This window comes from Lissotriton helveticus, chromosome 6 (assembly GCF_964261635.1).
Source record: "Lissotriton helveticus chromosome 6, aLisHel1.1, whole genome shotgun sequence".
NCBI classification, from domain to species: domain Eukaryota; kingdom Metazoa; phylum Chordata; class Amphibia; order Caudata; family Salamandridae; genus Lissotriton; species Lissotriton helveticus.
Genome location: NC_136067.1, coordinates 1,430,762,643 through 1,430,779,050, shown reverse-complemented (window position 1 = coordinate 1,430,779,050; position 16,408 = coordinate 1,430,762,643). Strand labels below are relative to the sequence as shown.

The 16,408-nt window shown below is 46.1% G+C and overlaps 1 protein-coding gene across 1 annotated transcript; it reads left to right on the top strand.

Annotated features, from left to right (window-relative positions):
* The first annotated feature begins 10,140 nt into the window (after nucleotides 1-10,140).
* LOC144762735 (trace amine-associated receptor 3-like) lies at nucleotides 10,141-11,073 on the top strand. Its single transcript, XM_078647986.1, has one exon. The coding sequence runs from the start codon at nucleotides 10,141-10,143 to the stop codon at nucleotides 11,071-11,073; it is 933 nt and encodes a 310-aa protein (XP_078504112.1).
* Nucleotides 11,074-16,408: the final 5,335 nt, after the last annotated feature.

Here is a 16,408-nt window from a genome sequence, read left to right as displayed (position 1 = left end):
CCTGCCCCAGCTGCCGCTGCTGAAGAAGTTTGAGGCCCTCCTCCACCCGCAGGCTACCACCTGTGCCTAATCCCTGGTGGCCAGTGGTAGGCCGTAGGTTTGCTCATCCTCCATTGTATTGCCTGTATTTTCTTTCATTGCTCCCGTTGTAGTGACTGCCTTTTCATTGTTGTGTCTGTGACTGCTGTTGTCTGTCTCCCCCTTTGCCTGTACGTGGTCTGTGCCCGTTCTCTCCCTCTGTTCCCCTCGCTGCCCCGTGTCTCTCTGCCCGGTTTCCCTTCTGCTCCCCTCGCTGCCCCGTGTCTCTCTGCCCATCTTTTCCTTCTGCTTCCCTCACGGCCCCGTGTCTCTATGCCCGTTTTTCTCTTCTGTTGCTTACTTGCCCCTGCATTTCTGTGACCTTTCTGACTTCTGTGCCACTCGTTTCCCCCCATTTTTTGTGAACTTTCTGTCCTTTTCTTGTGATCTTTTGCCTTCTGTGCCACTCGTTTCCCCCTTTTTCTGTGACCTTTTGCCCTTTTGTGACCTTTCTCCCTCTGTGCCACTCGTTTACCCCTCAATTGTTGTGCCCTTTGCCTTCTGTTTCCTTTGTCGCCCCTCACTGCCCCGCCGCTGCGTCCCCTGCGGCTCCGTCCCCCTGACTGCCCATTCCCTCCTCCCGCCTCCCAGCTACTCCTCACTCCCACCTCCTCATACATGCCAGCCGCTGTGCGGTCGCGCCACTGGCGCGCGGCAAGCCCGTCTGCGCCTGTCTGCGCCTGGACTGCGCCCAGCGCTAGAAACCCTGGCTCCCGCACCCACCATGACGACCGCCGCCACTGTGATGCCAGTACAAAAGGGGGTGGTGATGGACGGAGCATCTGAACCAATCAAATACTCACACCCAGTCAAAAGATCTGGGTTTGATCCATCACCGTTCTTTAGCCCACTCTGCCACCCCAGTTCAGACATGGCTATATGCAAATCAGTCTGACCCTGTGCCACTATGATGCCAGCACTCTGCACGCTCTCAACCCCGGACGAACCCACAACTGCTTCAAGGCCGCCGCTAAATGCACTCACGGTCCCTTCACCTGCTGGAACTGCAGCTACACCAGCCACAGAGCTGACAAACCACCCGCCAAGAAAGACCTCAACCACCTCCGATGCATACTACTGACACCAGCTCCGTACGCAAACACCCCGTTGAGCTCAGGGTCCTGCTCAATACAACCTCCCCGGACGTCGCCTTCCTGACAGAGACCTGGTTGAACAACTCCTCCGCACCCGACATCGCCATAGCCATCCCAGACGGCTACAAGATCACCCGCAGAGACCGCACCAACGTAGTCGGAGGAGGAATCGCCATCGTCCACAAGAACAGCATCAGGGTCTCGACTAGCACCGACGACACGCTCAGCAACCACGAAACACATGCATTTCCAGATCCACACAGACCCCAACTCCACCCTCAAGGGCACCCTTCTCTACCGACCCCCCGGACCCCGCCCCCAGTTCAGCGACTCCATTGCCGACTTCATCAGCACACACGCCCTGACCTCCACCGACTACATCCTCCTCGGAGACCTGAACTTTCACCTTGAGAACAACAACAACAACAACTCCACAACCCTGATTGATAACCTCGCCAACCTCAGACTGAGACAACTCGTCACAACGCCCACCCACTCCGCCGGCCACAAGCTCTACCCCGTCTTTTCCTCAAACCTGAACGTCTCCCTCAGCCACACCACCGAACTCCTCTGGACCGACCACTGCTGCATCCACTACACCTTCCAGAAACCCACCACACACCACCACAACCAACAGATCCCCTATCGCCGCTGGAGCAAAATCACCGAAGACCAACTACATGCAAACCTCGCTCTCAGCCCACCCACCGAACCCTTTAACACCGATGTCGCTGCCCACAACCTCAGACGCTGGATCGAGGACTATGCCAACACCCTCACCCCGCTGAAGAACCCCCCCCCACAGAGACACCAGGAGGAGGGCCAGCTTGTTCACCGCAGAACTCCTAGATTCCAAACAAGCCTGCTGGAAACTAGAGAAGAAATGGCACAGTGAACAAACTCCGGACAGGCACGCAGCACACAAGGACGCCGTCCGCAACCACCACCACCTCATCAGGGCTGCTAAGAAGACTTTCTTCAAAGACCGCCTTGACAACAACGCACACGACAGCAAGGAGTTCTTCAATATCGTGAAGGAACTCTTTAACCCCAGCTCCAACACCAACGACATCCCGCCGTCGCAAGCCCTGTGCGACTCCCTCGCCACCTTCTTCCACCGCAAGTTAGCAGACATCCACGACACACCCAGACAGCCCCAACAAACAGCCACACAACAGACCCTCCACACATAATCAACCATGTCCCCTTACTAGCCCGGACCAGCGTGAGCGTCGATGACACCATCAAACCATGAGCACAATCCACTCCAGCTCTCCGTCAGACCCATTCCCGCACCACGTCTTCAACAAAGCAAGCAGCTCCATCACACCCCACCTATGCAACAATATCAATCTCTCCCTTGAGACCGCAACCTTCCCAGAGAGCTGGAAACATGCCGAGATCAACGCCCTACTCAATAAACCCAAGGCAGACCCAAGAGACCTCAAGAACGTCCGACCCATCTCTCTGCTCCCCTTCCCGGCCAAGGTCATCGAGAAAATCATTAACAGACAGCTAACCCGATACCTAGGAGAACAGAATCCTGGACCCTTCCCAGTCAGGGTTCCGCAGCAACCACAGCACCGAGACCACTCTCATCGCTGCCACCGACAACATCAGGACTAGACAATGGGGAGACTGCAGCACTCATCCTCCTAGACCTCTCCGCCGCCATTCGACACCGTCTGCCACCGCACACTCCGCGCACACCTCCACGCCGCAGGGATCTGAGACAAGGCTTTGGAATGGACCACCTCCTTCCTCTCCGGCAGAACCCAGAGCGTCCGCCTCCCCGTTCCGTTCCGAAGCCTCCAAGATCATCCTCCCTCAGCCCGACACTGTTCAACATTTACACGGTCCCGCTTGCACACGTCGCCCTACAGCATGACCTCAACATAATCTCCTATGCCGACAACACTCAACTGATCCTCTCCCTCACCAAGGACCCCATCACCGCCAAAGCCAACCTCCATGAAGGAATGAAGGCCATTGCCGGCTGGATGAAGATGAGCCGTCTGAAGCTGAACTCGGACAAGACGGAGGTCCTCATCCTCGGCTCCAACCCGTCAACCTGGGACGACTCCTGGTGGCCAACAGCACTGTGGGCAGCACCGACCCCCACTGACCACGCACGCAACCTGGGAATAATCCTTGACTCAATGCTCATAATGACCAAGCAAGTCAATGCCGTCTCCTCCTCCTGCTTCAACACCCTCAGCATGCTCCGCAAGATCTACAGATGGATGCCGACAGATACAAGAAAGACAGTCACCCAGGCACTGGTCAGCAGCAGACTCGACTACGGAAACTCCCTCTACGCGGCAGCCCTGACCAAGCTCATCAATCGACTACAGCGCATCCAAAAAGCCTCGGCACAACTGATCCTTGATGTACCACGACACGGTCACATGACCCCCCACCTGAAAAACCTGCACTGGCTCCCCGTCAACAAGAGGATATCCTTCAAGCTCCTCATCCACGCACACAAGGCACTCCATAAGACCGGCCCAGCCTACCTCAACAGACGGCTCTCCTTCTACACCCCCAACCGCCAGCTACGCTCCGCCGACCGTCCAGCGCATCCGAAGAACAACCACCGGCGGGAGATCCTTCTCCCACCTCGCCGCCAAGACATGGAACACCCTTCCACTGAGCCTACGACAGACCCAAGACCTGCTGACCTTCAGGAGGACACTAAAGACCTGGCTGTTCAATCAGTAGCGCCCCCCACCTCCCCCCAGCACCTTGAGACCCTCACAGGTATGTAGTGCGCTTAACAAATGACTGATTGATTGATTGATTGAGGATCACATATAGTGCATTGGTTAGTGGAGGCGCTACTTGTGCACACATTCAAGCCGATGCAGCAACTCCGAGCCCGTTGGGAGGCAGACAGAGGCCAGACTCGGATTGATAAGGAATGGGACGTTATCCTAGCTGGCTCCAGGTGTATACCGAGGAACTCTAGGTTCAAGCTTATACAAGCGTACATTACACAAAGAGCATACTCCTCACCCGACAAGATAAATAGGTATTTTCACATTACCACTTCTGCATGCCCCCACTGCCAACAGCTCAATGGAGACCTGCTCCATATGTTATGGTCCTGCGCCTCCCTTCAATATTATTGGCAGGAGGTGGCCACGACCCTCGCCTTATGTACAGACACACCCCTGTCGTGGGAAGTTTGTATTTTAGGGCTTTATGCCAGATCCAAAAAAAACAAAGTCAAGTTGATATTCTGGGATCTAGGGTTGATACCTGCAAAACGACTGATAACTAATAAATGGAAGCATGTGGAAACTCCAGAGGCACTAAGCTGGCAACGCTCACTCACAGTATGGGCGCACGCGGAAAGCACAGGACTACATAGAGAGGAAACAGCGGGGCTCCGCAAATACCCTATAGCGCAAAGCTGGGATACACTACTCACTGCCCTCCAACACAGCAGTATAGTGGAAAGAGATGATACTCAATCTGTCGATCTGTAGCAAACACACTAGAAACTCAGGGCTCAGATGGAAGGAGCGGTTACACTTCAGAGCGTGTAGCACTGTCAGCTTATGCATCCCTGGTTCGCTGTGGGAAACAGCCTGAGCCCTGCCTACCTCTGGGCGTAGAAGTGCCCTTTATTTTTTGCTATGTGAACAGATTCAAACCCTGATTAGGCGAACCACTATGTTGTACAGTATCGACAATGCACCTCCTTACTAACCCTGGGCGTCCGAATCGGCTACGCCCACGGAGTAGGCGTAGTGTTGCCTCCTACGCATTTTTCGTAGACAGCGTAGCCGGCAACACTACGCCCACTCCGTGTGCGTAGCCGAGTCGGCCGCAACCCGCCTCCCTCCCGCCCTCCCCTACATACATTATTTAAGGAAAATACCCTTAATAAAACAATTTTAAAGCACTTACCGTGTCCGGGGCTCGTCCGGGGCTCCCTCTTGGAATAGCGTCCCATCATAGATACCAATGCGCATGCGCGGGCAGCCGCGCATGCGCATTTCTCGGGAGAAATGCGCATGCGGGCCGCCCGCGCATGCGCATTGGTATCTATGGCGACGCAATTCCAAGGGGGAGCCCCGGATGTGCCCCGGACACGGTAAGTGCTTTAAAATTGTTTTATTAAGGGTATTTTCCTTAAATAATGTATGTAGAGGAGAGCGGGAGGGAGGTGCGTAGTGGGGCTACGCGGAGTGCGGGAGTGGGCGTAGCTTCTCGCCCACTCCGCGTAGCTCCGCGGAGCCCCACTACGCCCACTACGCCCAGGGTTACTCCTTACCCAGTCATGCTGTGCTGCCTTTATCTATATTCCACTGGCAGTTTTTATATTATAAGGTTTAGTTTTGTTTGTAGGTTAGAGAAAATATGTCTTTTTGGCACCTTTCAGTGTTTTACTTTTTTCTTTTCATCATGCGTTTCTTTTCTGTCAGTATTGCGATGATTATATTACAGTTTTTGTGTGTTCAGACCATGTATGTCAGGCATCGTCAGATCGGTTCCAACCTGATCTGTTATAAGCAAGATGTGGGTGGTTCTGAATGCAACTTATGAACCGAGATGAAGCAATATGTGTGAGCAATAGCACACAGAGATCCATGAGCAAATATTCATCTATGGTACATGTGTCCAGTAGCGGCTCCTGGAGGGAGTGTTGCCGGGTGGTGACGTAGGGGCAGGGTGGGCAGTAGTAAACTCCAGATTATGGCAGAACGGAGGTAAGCATACAAATAAATAAATAGAACAAATTTCATTGTAAGCACTGCATCGCATTTGGCGATGCAGCGCGCACAACGAAATTCATTTTATTTATTTATTTGTATACTTACCTCGGTTCAGCCATAATCCGGAGTTTACTACCCCCCACCCTGCCCCTCCCCCACCTTGCGTCACCGCCCGGCAGTACTCCCTCCAGGAACCGCTACTGCATGTGGCTGTAACCAAGAATAGTACCCTAGCAATAATATCACGCTGATGGAATATGTTATTCTTTATCAGTATCATACATGTATGTAACACATTTTTGGATATCTTGTAGGAAACTGTGATATAAGAGATGATATTATCAGAAAACACCAATACAGATATTTAAACAAAAAATACCGTCACTCACACATCCTCTCAATCAGCCTAACAGTTACTAACACATCCAGTCACTCTTATCTATGCTAACACATGTACTCACTCACCTATCCAGTCACTGAGACTAGCACATACTCTCCCATACAACTTCTCTCACACTCACTTACTCACCCATATAGTTTCTCACACACCCATTCACTCACCCATACAGCCACTCACACACCCATTCGTGTACCCATACAGTCACTCATCTACCCTGTTCCTGACCCATACAGACGCCTATGTACCTGCTCAGTCACCCATCCAGCTACTCATGTACTTTCTCATTCATCATTTACAGCCACTGATACACCCACTCATTTACCTATACAAAAACTCTGCCACTTACCCATGAATACAGTCTCTCTCATACCCACTCACTCATCTATACACCACTTACACAACCACTCACTCACCCTTTCAGGCACCCCCACATCCAATTACCGTAGTATCTATGTTTAACACTCAGTACCTTTGACAAAACACTCAGAATCACTGGATGATGCCATCAGTGATGTAATTTGAGATGTCATCAGTGATGTAATTTGAGATGTCATCAGTGATGTCATGAGTGATGTCATATGTGAGGTCAAAACCAGTGTATTGCAGGGACATATGTTATAGTTAACTCAGCTAACTATTACTGCTGAACTTCTCTGATTTTGTATGAGTGAAATGTGAGCCTAACTATAACATCCCTGTAACATTTGTTTTTTCAGTGAATATATATTTTTGGCGTGAATCGACAGGCATGCTGTAAACTGGATCCGCTCGCCGATCCGGCTTTTACCTCATGAAGGTTGTTGCAGTGGATGTCAGAGTGCGTCTCCAACAGGTGGGAACCTTGGAGCTTTGATTTATACGCGGCCTCCCAGCTGCGGGAGATGGACCACCCGGAAATTTGAGGCCATGGAGCTCCGAATCACGGAGTTTTAATGTGGAGGCATCCATGGAGGATTGACAAGCCGGATGTGCGAGTGGAGGCCCATTGGTGGGTTTGAAACAGCTCAGACAGCTACACATAACCGAGGCACTCACTACAAGACCCACAAACCAGCGCGGAATCATTCGAGTTGCCCATTGGAGGGCTCATATTTTTAAGTGGGAGGTGTGGCCTCTATGCCAAAATGACTGTTGCGCCGCTGAAGAGTGCAATGAGCACGAAACGCGTCCGGCGTGAATCGACAGGCATGCTGTAAACTGGATCCGCTCGCCGATCCGGCTTTTACCTGATGAAGGTTGTTGCAGTGGATGTCATACTGCGTCTCCAACAGGTGGGAACCTTGGAGCTTTGATTTATACGCTGCCTCCCAGCCGCCGGAGATGCACCACCCGGAAATTTGGGGCCACGGAGCTCTGAATCACAGAGTTTCAATGTGGAGGCATCCATGGAGGATTGACAAGCCGGATGTGCAAGTGGAGGCTCATTGGTGTGCTTGAAACAGCTCAGGCAGCAGCACATAACTGAGGCACTCACTACAAGACCCACAAACCAACGCGGCTCATTCGAGTTGCCCATTGGAGGGCTCATATTTTTAAGTGGGAGGTGTGGCCTCTATGCCAAAATGACTGTCACGCCGCTGAAGAGTGCAATGAGCACGAAACGCGTCCGGCGTGAATCGACAGGTATGCTGTAAACTGGATCCACTCGCCGATCCGGCTTTTACCTCATGAAGGTTGTTGCAGTGGATGTCAGAGTGCGTCTCCAACAGGTGAGAACCTTGGAGCTTTGATATATATATATATAAATATATATATATATATCTCCAAGAACACACTCCTCCAAAGAAAGAGAGAGATGAGGCCCGTATGGGGAGACAGAGGAGGACTTTAATCACAACACCGGCAAGGAAAAACAGCACAGCAAAGTATAAGGCGTATGCATTTCGGCTCCTGCCTCTTCAGCGCCTGTTGTGCTAATGAGATGAGGGCGCTCACTTTCGGATATAAATATCCCGCCCCATCTCTCTGCTGACGAGCTGCTCCGCCCTCAGGTGAGTGTGATCATCACCTTCAATTCATGCAGCGCGCCTTAATATATGTATATGGTATGCATGGTAAAGGCATATGCGTGTTAATGACTTGCATGGTAAAGGCAATGCGTGGTAAAGGCATTGCATGTTAATGTTAATGTTAATGTTAAATATATTTGTACAGCGTACGTACACCAAACGGTTTCATGGCGCTCATGAGCAGTAGAGTAGCTGCGACAGCAATGCATTTGGGTTACAGATATGCCTGGGAAAAGAGAAAGATTTTGAGCAGTTTCCTGAACTGGGCATAAGAGGCTGTAAGTCTCATAACCACGGAGAGCGAGTTCCAGACCTGCGGAGCCAGGACCTCAAATCTGAGTTCTCTGTGTTTTTTGCGTTTAAATAAGGGAGTAGTCAGCAAGTTTAAATTGGAGGAGTGCAGTTCTTGAGAGGGAGTATAGCGCTGAATCCTAGAAGCGATAAAGGTAGGACTGTTACCCGCTGCGGCTTTAAATGGGGTACATCCCAGCTTGAAGGCACAGCATTTAGCCACTGGTAAAGGCTGTGTGGTAATGCCTTGTGTGGTAATGGCAGGCTTTGTTCCATCATAAATTAGGGGAATGATGTCCATGCTCCAGCAACCACAGGAGACCTGTGGAATATTGCGGGGCAGTGATTGGACCAGGGTTGCTAGCACTGGGCACAGTCCAGGCATGGACAGGCACAGATGGGCTGGCCTTCAGTGCTCCAGTGGTGCACCTACTGCGTGTCTGTGTGGCATCTGCGATTAAGTAGGTCCTGATAGTGGGGAGGAGTTTAAAATGACTTGCTGTCATTTCCTCTGCTGAAGGAGGATGGGAAATGAAGTCCTGTTGCTTCGCTTTTTTCTTTTGAATACAAGTTTTGCAGGAAAACCAGTAATGTCACATATTTGTCAGCTGGATGATGGGAAATTCACTGGTGTCACTTCGAGTGTAGGTGGATAATAAGAGATCCAGTGATGTCACTTCCTGTGCTGAAGGGTGATAGGAAATAAAGTCCTGTTGCGTGGCTTCTTCTTTTAAAGATGGTTTTGGTGGGAAAACCAATAATGTCACTCCCTTTCCAGATGCACCTCACACTGCACTTGCCACACACCCAAGTGCATATTTTGGGCCTACACAAATGCAGCTGGAGACCACAATTTGTGCTCACACAGCACTTTGTACACATTTGCAATTTTATGGTTAATTTGGACATTCACAAAATGTGCTATCTTCAAAATTGTACGCATGCTGATTGATAAAAATCTAGGGAGCTGCTTCTTTCTGCCACTCGAGTAGATGTTCTACTCGAGCAGCAGCTTCCTCAACATGAACGGAAGGTTTCTCAACACGAGCGGTCACGGCCATACGTGACCATCTGCGACTGGCTGCGTTAATATATCGTGCTGGGAGGTGGTCTAGCGTTGGGTGTTTCACTCTCACGCTTGCCAACTTAATGTTGATGAGTGCGAGTGAGGAAAAACTCCGCTATGAAAATGTTCAGACTCTGTCTGCACCGGGGAGTGTAGACTGCGGAAAATGCCTTAAACTCTGTGAATGGAGTGCAATTCACCAGCCAGGCCTGCTTGACACATTAATTGTATTATTTACTACTTATGATGCCAGATTTATAATTGAAGTTTCTTTTTACCCCATATCAGAATATCTTCTCCATGTGACACCAGTACTACCAAGAAAGTAGAAGAAAGAAACTAATTTCCACAAATCAGTTCACTGAGAAAGACTATGGATACATCTAATCGCACTGAGGCCTTACCCAACTGCTCTCATTTTGGGAATGTTTCACTATCCTGTCCCAGCCACATCAGGTCATTTAGCATTCGGATCATAATGTACTCATTCCTTGTTGTGTCAATCACAATCACAATATTTGGAAATCTTGCCATAATCATCTCCATATCCCACTTCAAGCAGCTTCACTCTCCGACAAACTTCCTTATACTCTCAATGGCTGCCACCGATTTCCTACTTGGGTTCATCATTATGCCGTACAGCATGATCCGGTCTGTGGAGAAGTGCTGGCTGTTTGGTGACATGTTTTGCAGAATCCATTACAGCTTTGACCTGATGCTCAGCGTCATCTCCATTTTCCACCTGTGCTCAATTGCGGTTGACAGATTTTATGCAGTTTGTGACCCCCTACGATATTCTACAAAAATGACCATGGCTGTGATAAGGGGATTGGTTGTGTTCTGTTGGTCAGTGCCAGCGGTGTTTGCATTTGGGGTGGTTATAACTGATTCCCATGTCTCAGGGATAGAGGGATATGAAACACTAGTTGCCTGTTTTAGTTTGTGCCCCATTACATTCAACAAATTGTGGAGCATTGTCATGTTTATTGCATGCTTCTTTGCTCCAGGGTCGGTCATGGTTGGGATATATATAAAAATCTTTGTTGTATCCAAAAGGCATGCACAAATTATTAAACAAATGTCATCAATGGGGCATGATGAAGCAAACCACAATCTCTCTAATAAAACAGACAGAAAAGCAGCCAAAACATTGGGTATAGTTATGGGTGTATTCTTAGCATGCTGGCTTCCTGTTTTTATTGTAATTTTAATTGATCCTGTCTTGGGGTATTCTACCCCAGAAGATTTGTTTGATGCCTTAAATTGGTTAGGGTACATTAACTCAACATGCAACCCCCTGATATATGGTTTCTTTTACCCATGGTTTCGCAAAGCACTTGGGTATATAGTGTCAGGGAAAATATTTGAATCACAATCCTGGGCAGCTACCATGATGACCAGTAATCATTAAAAGTCCTACTTCAGACATGTCAACTCATAAAAATGTTTTACTGTGTGATGGGGGAATGGCTTTTTGCTGAGCACAGGATGAGGTGCTTACAATTTGCGGCCTCCTCCATCCAATACCAAAAAATAATCCTTCTGAGGTTGAAGCAGATGTCCTTAGGAGGTTTTACACCGCGTAATGGACATTGGTTACATGGAGCCTCCAAAAAATTAGCTAGAAACCTGCTGTCTGCAGTAATTTCCAGTCATTACTGTGCACACTGTGTGATATCTACTCCTCACCAGGTGACTTAGGAAGGAAGCCGATATCGAGTGACCATGCACTGTGTAATCTGAAGGTTTGCTACTGCTTATCTAATGCAGTGGCAATAAATTGTATTGCATTTAATTTGTTCTTTTGCTGATGATTTAGGTTATCAAAATAGTCAAGATTTCCTCCTGTCTATCTATCTATCTATCTATCTATCTATCTATCTATCTATCTATCTATCTATCTATCTATCTATCTATCTATCTATCTATCTATCTATCTATCTATCTGTCTGTCTATTTTGGTTTGTTGGTGTATCTATTTCTTTGTCCATTTCTCCAACCATACTTCTCATTTATTCATCTACCTTTTGACATTCCTTTCTTCATTGTATTTTCTATCCTTTTATGTTTGTATGCTCTTTCTGAATGTAAAACGTCACCATTTCATATACGCTGCCAAGAATGGGCATTGATTTAACACCTGCCTTTGTTGTCTACAGTGATATGAATGTGAAAGGTTTGATTTAGGGCAAGGCAGCCTCAACCTACCACTCTTGCGGGGTTGGTAGATAAGAGCCATTAAATTGAGTAATAACATCTGTTATTTGCAGTGCATTTAAAGGAAAGACCTATAGCATTAAAAAGTATCCAAAGAAATTGTTTATATAGGCCATATAACAATAAGACACAAATCTATCTGCCTTAATGACATGTTACTCACATTGTTCAGAAATGCTGGCTTTTGGCATTTGTTCTTTTCTTATGTAAGACACAGATACACATTTACATGATACACACATCCAGCTTATAGTGGCAAAATCCTTAATACCTTAAAGCAATTCTTAGAGGATTGTGCAGGATCAGTGCTGTCAGGAGCTGCTTAGACAGAAAGTGGAAGCACACCAACAGTCTATATTTCACAGAGGAGGGGGATTGTGGAGGGGTTATGAGGTAAAGTCCAGTGCTCATGAAGTAGCTGTCTGTACCAGAGGTTCCTCCCATTTTAGTACATGTTGTGTTTGGGAGTGTACATGTGTGTGGTCAATACAAAAGAATGCATACACTCCGCAGTACAAAGGTGAACAGATTGGAAGGGGCCAAATCCAGAGTCAGAACAGAATACTTTTACCCCATGAACCACTTTCGGTTCTCTATTGGGACCCCAGGGAATACAGACTGTAACCCACGACAACCTCTTTGGGAAAGCAATTCTCTCACCTCCTTCTAGCTGCATGCATGAGTGTGGCTTCAATGTGGAAACAGCCTTAGGCAACCTCGCACAATATGTGGTGGGGAAAGATGTGGTTGGTTTATGCCAGCAATTGTTCGCAATAGATTTGAAAAGTATGACAATATCTGCTCTCATTTATCATGTATGTGAAGAGACAAAAAGATCAGGGGGATGTGCACTTGACAATGTCTAAGAATCTGAAGGCTTCCAGGGTGTGTTTGAGATTACTCCTATGTGGCAGGGAGCCAGTCAATCCCCTCAGGACAATCAGACTAGAGGTCAACATGTTGCTTTGAGTTTCTTGTATTGAGGGGTTGGAGGTGACTCTTGGGGAGAGAGGTTGAGTTGCAAGCTTGTAAAACTGTCCATTTGTAGTAAAGTATGCTATTTTGAACTGTCCTATGTTGCAAGATCATTGTAAGCATTAATGCCAAAGTGTGTGTCCTTAGTTTCCCAAAAATTAAAAATAAAGTTGTTAAGAAAATAAAAGAGAATAATTTACTGCCATATACAGATCTAGCTACACCGGATGTGTATCGAGTAGTGCGTGCATTCTGTCTAGCTTTTGAGAACTGTTGAGTGTGTTCACAAAGGGCAGAATACATTGTACTGTGCGTGGTCAGTGATGTGTTTCTGTGAGGTTATACTAATGTGGGATAACTGTATGGTCTATGTGGGATGGGAGCATTTCTAATTTTTAGGTTTGGCCTAAAGACAGATTTAGTTGTCTTTCTAGCCTCTGGTTTTCAAAAACATTTCATACGAAAAATGCATACATATAAAGAGCCTCCCAATCAACACCTTTCACCATTGGTCTGTTGACATGTCACTCAAATTATGAGCCCACTGCAGCCAGTGAATGCCTTCACTTTGAGAAACTGCATGCTTCCTTTTCACATGTACACATACACCTAAAAAATGTAAATTGTTCGCCACTTGTACTTCCCAGTGACTGATGGTCCCTATCTATAGTAGGGTTACATCAACTATTTTCATAACTCTCAAGACATTTATTGTAAATGAAAATGTTCATTCTACAATATAAGCCAGATTTGGTCTATTTATTTATTCATAGTACTGAAAATTATCACAATTCATTAGAGTAGCTAAAAGGTGTATGCAGATTTTCAGGTTGAAAGCTCACCCCCCCCCCCCCACGGATTTGTGATTGACATTTCAACCACTTGAGACAAACCTCTAGTAATTACTTTTGGAACTACACCACCCCTATTAGAATGTTGTACCAACACTGAAAGTATGCATAAAACACTCCTCACAACTCAAAGACAAGGCTTACATCCACTAAAATGTATAAATGTACAGAGTCAAAATAAGTTATGTAAATGTATTTGTACTTATCCATGAATTCAAGTTCCTATAAATAGTGACACGTGATTATAAACTGTAAAAAGAATTGAATCAAGATCTGTAATTCTGAAGAACTAGCTTTGGCAAATAAATAATCCTATTGAAAACAAGCACAAATTATTAAAACAGCAAAAGTGTATATGCACATTTGTATACGAAAGCCACAGCCCCTCTGCTTGCAGGACATTTGAAGTAGTTGCTTCTGACTTGAGCTGGACCTCTGTTAACAACAAGTAGAAGTGCAGTCTCATGTGGGAATTTCAATGCTTTTGGATTTGTGTTCTGCAGGAAACCTAGTAATGACTAGTGGAATTGCAGTTTCATATAAGAATTTCAATGCTCTTGCATTCGACCTTCGACAACACCGTGTGACGACTAGTCCAAATATGACTTGATGAAAAAAATTCAGTGATTTTGCATTTGATTACTGATGGAAACATAGGGACGATTAGTAGAACTTCAGCCTCATGAAAAAATTTCAATCCATCTGCATTCAACTTTTAATGAACACCTAGTGACAAATAGTGGAACTGAGGCTTGATGTAAGCATTTAAATTCTTTTGTGTTTTAATTTGAATGGATACCTAGTAACAACTAAGTGAACTGGCATGATGTGAGAATATCAATACATTTGCCTTTGATTTCTGAAGGGCACCTACTAATGAATTGTGGAACTGCATCTTCACGAAAGAATATAAATGCTTTTACATTTAGCTCAACAGGGCCTTGATGAACTACAGCTCTAGACAGGAATTTTGAAGATTTAGCGTTTAAGTTGAGAGGGACATGTAGTAGCAATTTGAGGAATTACAGGTTTGATATATTTATTAATATTCGTTATTATATATATATATATATATATATATATATATATATATATAAAACCAGGAGAGCAGGATGGAGCCAGAGCAAAAGGAACCCACATGGAAATGGAGACAAAGAGGCAGAAGAAGGGATGATAAATACATCAAACAATGTGGTAAATCTCTCTACTCGTTCTCTTACCTCTGTGGAAACTAAGCTCTTCAATTTGGGTTCTCCTTTTGTCCTGCGAACTCCTTCAACTATGCACAGAGTAGGATTGACCTCTTTCAGTTTATAAGAAAATCATTTAAAGTTACATAGATGGCACTCTCACTCAACTGAATATGGAATTAGATGAGTCCAGTGGGGAATCAGTGGATTTGGAAATATTAGGCTCTGAGTTAGGTGGCAGCTGTCCAAATGATTTTTAAACCCACATCAACTTTTAATCCTATCCTTCACCCATATGCTATTGATACTTTTGAAAAACTTGCATTTGGGATTTGAAATGTCTAGCAAAGAAAACCAGATGAGGACCAGATAATTTGTCCAAGAGCAAGAAACTGGCACATAAGTAACTTTGGAATGACCACAACATTGTCATCCGACAATGGGACAAGGGTGGCGATCCATGATGCCCATGATGATTACCTCAATGAATGCATGACACAATTGAATTATAAAGAATTATAAAGAGTTCTATGAAACGGTGTGCAGAGTAACAACTGAAAAGGCTTATAATTGTTATCACAAAATATTAACCAAATGGCAAAAGCAGAGACTCCGTGAGTGGAATGAATACACCTTCCTACTCAATAGATTTCCCAAAATAACAGAACTCTACTTATTAGCAAAAATTACATAAGAATCAGTACAAACCACCCGGTAGACCTATCATTTTCAACTATTGGATCTCGACTAGCACACACATCTGAATATATTGATTTTTTTTTACATCCTTATGTATTGGCCCTCCCATCATACATATGTGAGAGTAAAAACTTTCTGCTAAAAATACGAGCTATTGACTGGGAGTCTAATTTCCTTTTTATCACATTGGACGTGAGCAGCCTGTGCACTACCCATGATTTGTCTCCATCATATTGAAATGTTGATTTCACAGATCAGCTTTTGCTTTGAAATAACTTCTTCCTGTTTAATAATTCCACCTTCAGACAGATAGAGGGCACCATTATGGGCACCTGCTTTGCTACCAGTTACGCCAACCTTATGATGGGGTGGTGGAAGCAGCAGGTGTCCAGGAGCCTTGAAGACTACAGTGCACATGTGGTACTGTGGTCTTGCCACAACAACAATGTATGTATTGTCTGCAAAGGGGATCAGGAGCAGGTGGTGAAATGTATCTCTGATTTGAATGACAATACATATAATTTGAAGTTTGGGGGTCACATAAGCAATACTCAGGTTGAATTTCTAGATACCCAAATATCTGTGATCAATAAAAAGCTCACATCCATGCTACATCGCAAGAATACAGAAGGCAATACCCTACTACATGCTGAGAGTAGCCACCCAAAAATGTAATTAACTGCATTCCCTATGGTGAGTTTCTACAAGTTCGCAGGATCTGCAACTCAGAACAAAAGTTTTCATGATGAATGCAGGGTGATGACAGCATGCTTTTTTTTAGGAAGGAGGATACAGATAATCCATCCTTAAGCTG

Bases quoted from the DNA above. Each gene is read 5' to 3' on its own strand.
- LOC144762735 (XM_078647986.1), top strand. From the start codon at position 10,141: ATGTACTCATTCCTTGTTGTGTCAATCACAATCACAATATTTGGAAAT.